The 10955-nt window shown below is 31.2% G+C and overlaps 1 protein-coding gene across 1 annotated transcript; it reads left to right on the forward strand.

The window, feature by feature from the left end:
• The first annotated feature begins 247 nt into the window (after positions 1 to 247).
• Positions 248 to 10322, forward strand: LOC148614040 (nuclear receptor subfamily 2 group E member 1-like). The gene is made up of 8 exons (XM_088587825.1): positions 248 to 440; positions 4407 to 4488; positions 4956 to 4974; positions 5933 to 6068; positions 6271 to 6500; positions 7019 to 7253; positions 7450 to 7599; positions 7800 to 10322. The coding sequence occupies exons 1-8, from the start codon at positions 416 to 418 to the stop codon at positions 8069 to 8071; spliced, it is 1149 nt and encodes a 382-aa protein (XP_088443951.1). The 5' UTR covers positions 248 to 415; the 3' UTR covers positions 8072 to 10322.
• The last annotated feature ends 633 nt before the right edge of the window (positions 10323 to 10955 follow it).

Below are 10955 nucleotides of genomic sequence, written 5' to 3' on the forward strand. Positions count from 1 at the left end.
AAAGACTATTTTACCACAAATGTCTACAATTGATCTTCGCCTTATCAATATTTAGTTAAGGTAACAGGCGGGTAGATCAGCTACTATAATGTAAACTATTGACAAATCAAATACAAATAAAATTTCACCTGTCCTTAAAACGACTCGTTACAAAGCTTCTAACACGTAACACCTTTGTTGGAAAACGACCAATCGCTCGTCAATTTGACTCGGGTATTTAGAAGAGAATAATAAGACGGGTAGTCAATCAAATAATATTTTTAAAAAGTGTCAATAACAATACATTGGTCATTTTTATAAGGTTAGTCTGAGGACTCTGGACATTTAAATTTACTTTCTATGGGATTCTACTGAGTGGCCAAACCAGTGTTTTTGGTTGGACTGTTTTAAGTTAGACGACTATCTGGAAGCAAGAATGAATAAGCCAGCTGGAACTTCTAGTAAGTAAAGTAGAAATTTAAACATAATTTGAAGAGTTAAAAGATAGTTATTTGATGGGGTTCATTGTAAGATTTTTAAGTTTAGAATACACTTAGTGAGTGTTAGATTATGTTATCATAGTTCCATTTTGACGGTGCATATTTAAATCAATAAAAATATATCAAAATAAATATATTCACTTTTTCCATCATAAAGAGTAAGATGGATTGTTATCCTTGGTGATAAAACAATGTTCCAGTTGAGTATCTAATGATAATCTGCAATTATGGAATCATGATTACAATTAAAAAAAAATGATGTAACAGTACAGCAATTTAATTAGAATTTAATGTTAGATTTCTCTTAAATGTGTATTACACTTTACATTAAAGAAATGTATTAGTCCCATAAAAAAAATCTTCATTTTTTTAATACATGAATTATCATTTCTGTCTATACAAATATGTGGAATTGAAACAATGATATAGTGTGTATATTATGGTATATTTTACTTAAGTTGTATTTCCCCCATATTAACCGGTGTCTTAAATGTTTTAGATTCCAAAAGGTGTTTTATTAGTCTAACTTTTCACTCGTATGGCAAAAATAATGATACCTTCAACTGACTGAAAGGGTATGATATAATCTGTGAATTATAAAATGAACATTAATTTTAACTTTTACTTTCTTGAATTTCACATTATGCTAAATGATATGCATGACACATGCTTTTACTGGTGACATGCAATATAATATTCGTTTATTTTTATTTCATTCCATTATTATTATTTACTATATTTTCCTTTTTCAATCTTGTGTGATTAATAATTTATTGTAAAATTGTAATTATTTAGAGGAGAAACCGACAGTAAAAATATCTAAAATAATGATGATGTCGTATTCAAAACATCAATTAAACAGCAAACAATGCTCAAAGCATGGAAACGTAATATAGTGATTAATTTGTATCAGGGAGAAACGACACTAAAATATGTTATAAAGTTTCATAAAAGTCTTTAAAAAACATTACGGTATTAATCATTTAAAATCTCCTTCATCATAATACCGTATGCAATGTTGCAAAAATATGAATAAAGTATTAAAAAGTACATAAATAATTTTAAAAGAAAGGCAAGGAAATAATATAATACTAAATTAGCAATAAGCTTAATTGAAAATGTTACGAGACAACTGTTTGTTTGTTTGTTTGTTTGTTGGGGTTTAACGTCCGAGCAGCAATATTTCAGCTATATTCAGACGAACGAGACAACTGTGTAAGGTTTATTTTTGCATTATTAATACCTGCTTTCCTTGTTAGTGAGTTGTATAATTAAAACATCTTCCTAAGCAAATATATGACCAATACTTGTCAATAGATCTTTATTTAAAGAAGAAATCCTTATCTAATTATTAACCACTTAACATCTTTTTCTATCTAGAGGCACGTCCATCTAGTACGAAAAAGCAAAGTTTGCCAGAACCATTTAACAAAACATGCAAACTTAACTTTTTAACATAAAGGGATTCCTTTCATCTGGAAAGTGTTTATCTCGTCATAAAATTGGATAATAGAATTCGGAGACATATACGGAGACATCGACTCCGGAAAGTCACTCGAACTACAAAAGAAATTGGAGGAAGTCGAAAGGAAATTAACAAGATAATTGAAATAACAAATTGTTCTTAATTATCTTTGCACGCGAGCTAGTTATTTGCTGACGTGAAAAGGGCTGCTTCTTCTCAGCCATGCAGTCAAAACAAGAGGATTTACCAAGCACTTTCTCAAAATTCTGTTTTTGTGAAAACAAGGTGTTTAAAATCGAATAATGGTGCAAAATTTACATATTTTGCAACATCAAAGCTGAGACTCTATGACCTTTTGAAATCTGTGAATTTTTATTAGATGTAGGTACTCAACAAGTGCACAGAAATAAAGATTGTCACTTAGCAGTTTTAATGGTGACTCTTTTTGACTTTGGATATTACATAAAGAAATTTAAATTTCTAAAACTGCGATTCTTGTATTTGAGAGTACCAGTATCATATTAATTAGTTTTACTAGACGTGACCTGCTTTGATATTATGAAACCAAAAATGTCTAATCATGCTGAATATTTGCAAAACTCTGAACTCTGATGTTATCTTTTAGACTGTCTGAAAGCACAGAATTATTGCACTTTTTAGAATAGTTCAAAACATTCGTTATTAGGGGAAAAACTAATATTTATTCATTTTGTAATTTTTTCTTTCTATTGTCAAGTTTTAAAATAAATATTTTTGTAGACATGCAAAGAGGATCAGCGGCTTTTAACTAATTTTGCCTTTTTGACTAGGGATTGAAATAAATCCATTATTCAGAAAACGGTTTTAATATATTTCAGTGCAATCGTGCGCTCACTAAGCGGCTTTGAATCTACTGAACATTGAGGAGTCAACCTTAAGATCCCTTATGAAAGCACTATCTTAATACACTAAAAATTTATGCCAATATAAATGACCAATTTGCGGATTTGACACGTTCTCCCTTAATCAAATTGTCGACTTTTAACAAATTGTTTTACTTTACGTGACAATTGTGAATACATTGGATAACACACAAAAAACATGTGTCTAATTCAGGAATTTGAAATGAAATAAATTCCTTAAAAGATAAAATAATACTCGCACCTGCTCGCAAGAGTTGTAATTGACTCTTTACCATCATTGGTGATTCTATAAAAATATTGAAAGTGATTGTTTAATATATAACAATTACATTGTTATAGTTTCATCGCCATTTGTCATAAATGACACTGAATAAATGACTTTGTTTTAATGAAGAGCTTCATTCCTCAGTTAGTTACTACCGAATTATTTTACTCCTGTGGGTTTCTCATTTATAAAAATTATGTAAATATTGTATAAATCAATGTGGTTTTTTTTCTGAAAAGTGGCAGCACTTTGCTTACTCTGGTCAAGAATTGATTTTTTTTTAAATTTTAAGCCACATTAGAATTTTAGTGATTTAAAAGTTAATGCCTTACTACGCTTTATTTGTTTTTATTAGTATAAGGATTATTTTTATTTCTCTTAACATAATTATTTTATGATAAACCTCGCGTTAAACTAGTCTATAGAAGAAAATTTTAATGTCTTCTGAATTTATTGTCAAAGCTGAATTTAAAGGCTGAGGTTGTACCGATATCTTTTATACACACGGTGAAGTGTCACCGGTAGTTTCCTCAAGTACCGATCATTTTAAAATGTATCTTCTTCTCTTTGAAAACACACGTCAAAGGAAACAAAACATTGTTAAACACTGCAATAACTTACAAATTCACTTCGAATTTCTAACTTTCTAAGGTACTTTCTTTAAACTCCGGATTCGTCTTCTAAAACAGAAAAGATAATGTATGTACAGTCACTGTGTGTGTTTGACGAGGATTAACTTATGACCTGAAAAGAGATATATTAGTGGAGTTATCACACCATTAAGGGATGTTTACATAATTTATAGGAATACGCGCATAATTATATTGACGAAGATTAAATGCTTGAAATTTAAATTAAATAATAAATCTATTGGATATACATTAATATTCGCTTGGGTTTAGACCTCTTCTAGAAAACAGCTGCGTAATATTAGAACCATATTTTAGGATAAGAGCTCCCGCGCTCAAACATCGATGACTAGTAAAAAATCTGACACCGTGATCCCGTTTAGAAATTAATTGATATCCAATTTTCCACTTGGTGTTTTCTTCTTTAGTGACAAACAGTGCTAGCAAAACCGAGTTCAAATAGCAACAAATCAAGAAAAAAGTTCTGTTTGTCATATTGACAATAAAGCTGTGAAATATTTATAAATTGCTTTGATTTGAGCAATGATTAAATGCTAACTAAAGTGTATTGCCAGGAAGAATAGTTTAAATTATCAACACTTTATATGTAATGTTTAGCGTGTCAAGAACTGTATCAATTTGTTAAAATTTTCGTTACCTTTTTAGGTCGCATTCTGACAGACGTGCCTTGTAAAGTGTGCCAAGATCACTCCTCGGGCAAACATTACGGCATATATGCTTGTGATGGGTAAGTTTAGTAATAAATATAGGATTCAGTGTAAAGAAAGGTTTTCTTAATCTATACGATATGAAAAAAACAATGTTTAGATATATACATGTAAATTATTTCTATAAAGAGATTAGTGGGGTAAACTTTATATACGAATCGTTCTTTAAACTCTAGAAGAGTTGTATATTTAGGCATAAGATGTTTAAACATATTTCTGTTTACTGTGTTTATTGCTCGTTTTTTATATTTCTTTATAAACCATTCCCTTTACAGTTTCTACCGCCTTTATATTACATTAACTTTACATTTTCTGCTGCTGAAGTTTACACCAGATAATTCTATACTTCTGTAGATAGTGTACACGACAAACTTTTCTTTAAAGCTGACTTTGTTATCATATGGTCGCGTGTTTGTCACATTCATTGGTTGTTGGATATATCATATTAGTTGACTTGCTGATTTAACGTGACTTTAATCTTTTACAGGTGCGCTGGATTCTTTAAGGTGAGTTCTGTTACCTTGTTACTATTCCCCACTAGAATCAAAGTAGATGTCTATGTTTGTCAAGAGTTTAAAGTAACAAATTCAAATATTTGGTTGACCTAAGATACATACAGTCTTGTGCGTTGTTGACTTCTGTTTTAAAGGGAATTTTAGTGAAAAGATGTTGTTATTTCCTGCTAAATTTGCATATGAAGCCAGTGTAATTTGTTACGTTATGTATCATATATTGATTCTTTCTGGGCAATATGTCTTTTAGTCATTAAAAGAGGTGACTAAAAGGTAAATCGTTTCTAAATCTAACGCAGAAAAGCATTATACTTTCATTTCTCATGGTATCAAAGGTCCAGACCAATTTATAAGGATTATTCGAAAATTTATCTCACACATTTATTAATTTTCCGTCGTGAATATTAATCTCAGGGTATACAAAAGTGTCATTTATCATTCCTTTTGAGATGCACCCTTTACAAGGCGTCAAAATAAAAGTCAACCTAGGGATCATCATTCCGAGGGTTTAAAGGAGATTTCAAACTCTTCATTTATTATCTAATAAAATGCCTTTACTTATTTATTATATCCAAATCATAACTTGGGGTCCCATCAAAGGCTTAATTTTTATATCTCAGTCAACATTGGACCAATTTGTTACTCATTAAAGCTAAATAACCTCAAAACAGTTTCAAATACAATCGATATTGCAAAATATCGCGTCAGCAATAATCTTATAGTATTGAAACACTAATCCTACGTCCTTTTAAGTTAAAAGAGAATATTTGGTTATCTTAGTTTTTAGATAGCGTACTGCACCGTTACGGTTATTCTTGGTCATTCATAACATAGTTGCTATGGCAACGAATTTTCAGTAGAAAGTAAATTATTTTAAAATCGTACTTTCAACGTATGAGAAACTGTATAAATTTTGAAATACACATTAAGTATTTTTTTTTTATTTTTGCAGAGGTCTATTAGAAGAAATAGACAATATGTGTGTAAATCAAGGGGCCAAGGAGCATGTCCGGTTGATAAAACACACAGAAATCAATGTCGTGCATGTCGTTTAAAGAAATGTCTTGATGCTGGAATGAACAAAGATGGTAGGTTTTTGGATATGTAAATAAATGACTAAATGGAAAGAAGATTGAATCGAATAACGCACTTTAAATCAAATATATATTTGTATGATTGTGTAAAGCCTCCACAAAAATTTAAGAATTTCGGTTAATGAATTAAAATTTTGTTCTTAAAAAGCGTGGAAGAAAAATGTTCATATTAAAAATGTCATGTCATTTATTTCAGCTGTTCAACATGAGCGAGGACCTCGTAACTCTACAATCAGAAGACAAGTCGCAATGTATCTAAAAGAGTCAAGCGAATACAATGCAATGATGATGCATTCGGCGTACAGACCTCCCTATTTACCCGGATGTCTCGGTATAGAACCTATCCCAGAACACATTGTCGCTTATTCCCCCTCTGAACCCCCATCACCTGTTACTCCCGGATCCATCTGTCAACCAACACCAAAGGTGAATATGATTAAAACGTACTATTTTGTAATGAAAAGTTTATTTCGATAAATTGCAATATAGCTTTACATATATAGAAGTTAAATCGAAGTACTAGTAATTGCTAAAACTGATTTCTTCTCTATAATCATGGCCTATCTGTGGTTCTTCACACTATATACTCTGTAGAAAGAAAAATAGCTATAAAGGGATGGTATACGTTGAAACATTAATTAATTAAATTTTATTTAGACCAATGATTTGAGATGAAAATAACAACCATGCATATCTTTCTAACTTGGCAACTTTCACTTGTTTCTTCTTTCCTTAATACTCTTAATCAAATTTAATGCACGTATCGTTATGGACGGTAACTATACCCAACGTAATCTAGTCTTTGTCACCCGGATTGCGTATATTGTTTTTGCCATACCAGTATCATTCGGAAATTCAATGTCATGAAGACTACAATGTGACAATCAAACACTTTTTGTAACATCATTCATTTATTTTAATTCTATCATTTATTGTGTTTCCAGTACCCCCATGAGTTAATGCCAATGTATCCAATGACTAGTCCTGATGCAATATGTGAGGTTGCTGCCAGGTTACTTTTCATGAGTGTTAAATGGACGAAGAGTGTACCGGCCTTTGTTGGATTACCATACCGTGATCAAGTCTTATTACTAGAAGAAGGTTGGCGGGAACTGTTTGTTTTAGGAGCTGCACAATTTCAACTGCCTCTGGAACCTGCAACCATTCTTGCTAGCGCTGGTACGTTATGCTAGTATCTGTTTTACAATAAAATGATTAAAGAAATGGAAATAAAAACAAGTGATGCATAACTTAAATTTTATCTGTTAGAAAATCATTCGTGATGATTAAAATATTGTGTATTGTTCTTTTAGGTAAAAAAATACATGTTAAAAGACACGTATAATAATGTTGATATTTTTGTGTTTAAATGTAGGTATCACTGCGGAGGACAGTACATCAGAAAAAGTCGTCGCCATTATGACAGAGATTCGAGCTTTCCAGGAAATACTTGGCAAACTCAAAAGTCTTCAGGTCGACCCAACAGAATACGCATGTCTAAAAGGAATTGTTCTGTTTAAAACAGGTAGGCTTTAGGAGCGCGATCGTGAAAGTTATATGAATGCAAAGAGTCTTGAAATATTTAAGCAATTAATGAGTAAAAATAATGCAAAAAATCCTTCATCAAATATCATTTTTTTTAATAATATTTCCCGAAATAATAACTTTTAAACAATACGTATTTTCCTTTAGTATAGTAATTTACATAACTCGTTTTACTTGCAGCATTTCCAGAAACGAGTTCATCAGAACCAAAAGTAATAAGGGATTTCCACACAGTGGCAGGATTACAGGACCAAGCCCAATTAACACTTAGCAAATACATACAGACAACATACCCGTCACAACCATTCAGGTTTGGGAAGTTACTGTTGTCTATTCCAACACTAAAGACAGTATCCTCTGCCACTATAGCCGATCTCTTTTTCCGGAAAACAATCGGACGGATTCCAATTGAGAGACTACTTACAGATATGTTTAAATCTAGCGATTTCTGATTGAGATTGTCATGCTATTTATTATGTTGCTGGAAGAGATTCCCGAGCCGACCAAATATTGGTCGTAGCTGTTGAGGGAAATGAGCCGCATCAGGGTAATACGAAGTCGAAAGGTTCCTTATAGGTCTATAACGGCTATCAAGATCAGCCAACTCCAGAAGACTTTTAAGAGCATATTAATCAGGTTGTTTTTTGTCAGTAGATCTACAATGAAACCTGTCTAAACCGAACCTCGTTTGGTTTAGATAATTGTTCGGTTTCTCAAGATCAAGATACATTGAAACTCCAAAAAGTGGCTGGTTTAGAGAAGTTTTCAGTGTATTTTAATATGTTTCATTATATTTGGACAGTTTGGTGTGAATTATATACGGAGAAGAGATATTTTGTAGATTTGAGATTTCGAGAATCATTGTTCTAATGTAAGTGCTAAAGCACAATATATTTGTTTTCTTCTGACACAACTTAGTGCTTATGTTGTTTTTGATTTACGAATTATGGTGCAAGAGAGTAGGGCTAATCTTTGTTTGTGTTCATTTTAGCAGTGCTGTAGTTGCGTTTTGTATATTTATCAAAGGAGTAATACATTATAGCATAATCATATTTTATAATTTTATATTCTTTCTATCTTCATTTATCCAACAAATCATATAATCACGCGTATTTATGTATTTTGTATATATATGTATATACATATATTTCACAAACAGTTGCTATTTTTAATACGTGTATGGAAGTTAACGACGAAATTTAAAAAAAGTTCATACTAATTTCTTGGAGCCACAATGATTGATGCAAACATTTATCTGTTTTAATTACATGTATATGCATTTTAATAACTTCCCAAATTAGTGCTTAAAATGTTTTACAAAATAACTTTCATCAAACTTGAACTATTTTACAATTCATATACTAGTAGTGGAGTTTACTCGCAGTTTTGTGTAACAAGTTTGAAAAAAAAAAGAAAATATTTTTGTAAACGTATATATTTTATACTAGAATATCAGCGATAAGCCCGAGTTAATGTCTTTAACTTACGTACTCTAATATATCTGAATCATTGGTGCAAATTAAATAAAAAATAACAAGAAACCTGTCTAAACCAAACCACTTTTGAATATTATAATTGTTCTGTTTAGACAGGTGTTCAGTTTACCAAGGCTCAAAAGCATACAAAGATACTTTTAACAAGAAACCTGTCTCAACCAAACCACTTTTGAATATTATAATTGTTCTGTTTAGTCAGGTGTTCAGTTTATCAAGGCTCAAAAGTATACAAAAATACTTTTATATTCACAAAAAATCGAACGTGTAAAATTATTCGTAAATTATGATATCATAATATATCAAAGTGTTGTTACGTCATTACTCACGACTAATTCTACCCTTACGATGACTGCTGGTTTAGACAGATGTTCATGCTATTCGGGGTTCGGTTTAGACAGGTTTCACTGTAAAACGAATTCGCATAACAAAGGAAACGGCTACTTGGTGGTTCTAATTACATACGCATATATTTCTTACTTTGTTTTCACACTGTCTATGCAATATATTATCGAATTAGCTGTTACTGTCACATTTTTATATATATTTTATTCAGGTTCAATTCTTATACGATCTCAGTGTTCTAATTTCAATCAAATATCTTATATGAGTTGCTTGCCTATGGCCACATACTGTACTACCATAATGCAGCTTTTTGTTTTGATCATGCTTGAATTCTCTGAACTATTTTAGATACGTTTTTGGTGCATAAAACACTTAGAATAATAGTCCTACATGTATTAATGCTGTACTTGAACAAAATATATTTTTCTTGTTTTTTTAGCCTTGTTCATCTTTTCGGATCTTCATCGAAACAAAATTACGCTTTAAAAGATATGACTTGTTAACTTGTTAATATAGCATTTTGATCACCTAGAATTATACAAACACACTCACACACACTTACAAATCATCGTTAAAACGACTCAAGAAAAGGCTTGTTTTTAGTGAAACAATTGACCGATTCAGTACTCTGTGATGGCGCTACGTTGTTTACGAGGAGTTTTAATTTCTGAATTGTTCCCTTACAACCTAATTAAAGGCTAAAAAATCGAGAAATATTTATCCATGTCTGTTAGAAGTGAAGCACAATCATAATGGTGTTTTCGTGCAATAATGTTCTTCTCATTCAAATTTTATCGTCTCATTGATATGTGCTCAATTTTGTTACATGCATAATTAATTGTTGTTAATAAAAACTTAAATTTAATTGCTTTGATTATTATTTTATGACATTCTCTTTTGTAATGTGCTTCCTGTCACACATTCTTCCTACTGTCTTGCTTTCTTAGTATGACTCTGATATATGCATGTATTCATCAACAGGAAAAGACAAATTTCTGGTAATAACTCTTGTCTGTGAAGTCTGAGATGTTTTGTGTTGTTTTGGGATAGTTGTTTTCCCTGTAATTTAACTTTTTATGCTGTTATGTAAACACATTTTTCGTTCCAATTCACTCACGGGTGAAGATCGGCTTTCACCTTTTATTCGAATTTCTATTTCGAAATGGCTGTTTATTTACACCTCCAAAAAATTCCCCGCACAAGATTTTAACGAAACACCGAGGATTGTATCGTGTTTCCTATAAATACCCTTTGAAACAAGCAAACAGTTTGAACGATCGCAAAAATGAGGAGTGAACAAACGGATGGTTTTGAAGGAATAGAGTAATAGCAAAGATATTAACTTATCATTTGATTTAGCACATTATCTGAAATGCAGTAGATAAAAGTTCGTGCGAGACTAGCTTACATAACCCGGAAGTGAATAAAATCAATGCTTGTTTCTTATTATGCATTGATAATTGGTTTTCATTTTCACATTTTAAAAACACGTGAATCA

The sequence above is a fragment of the Perna viridis genome, chromosome 6 (assembly GCF_037379345.1).
Source record: "Perna viridis isolate PV_CMFRI_1.1 ecotype Kerala chromosome 6, ASM3737934v1, whole genome shotgun sequence".
NCBI lineage: Eukaryota > Metazoa > Mollusca > Bivalvia > Mytilida > Mytilidae > Perna > Perna viridis.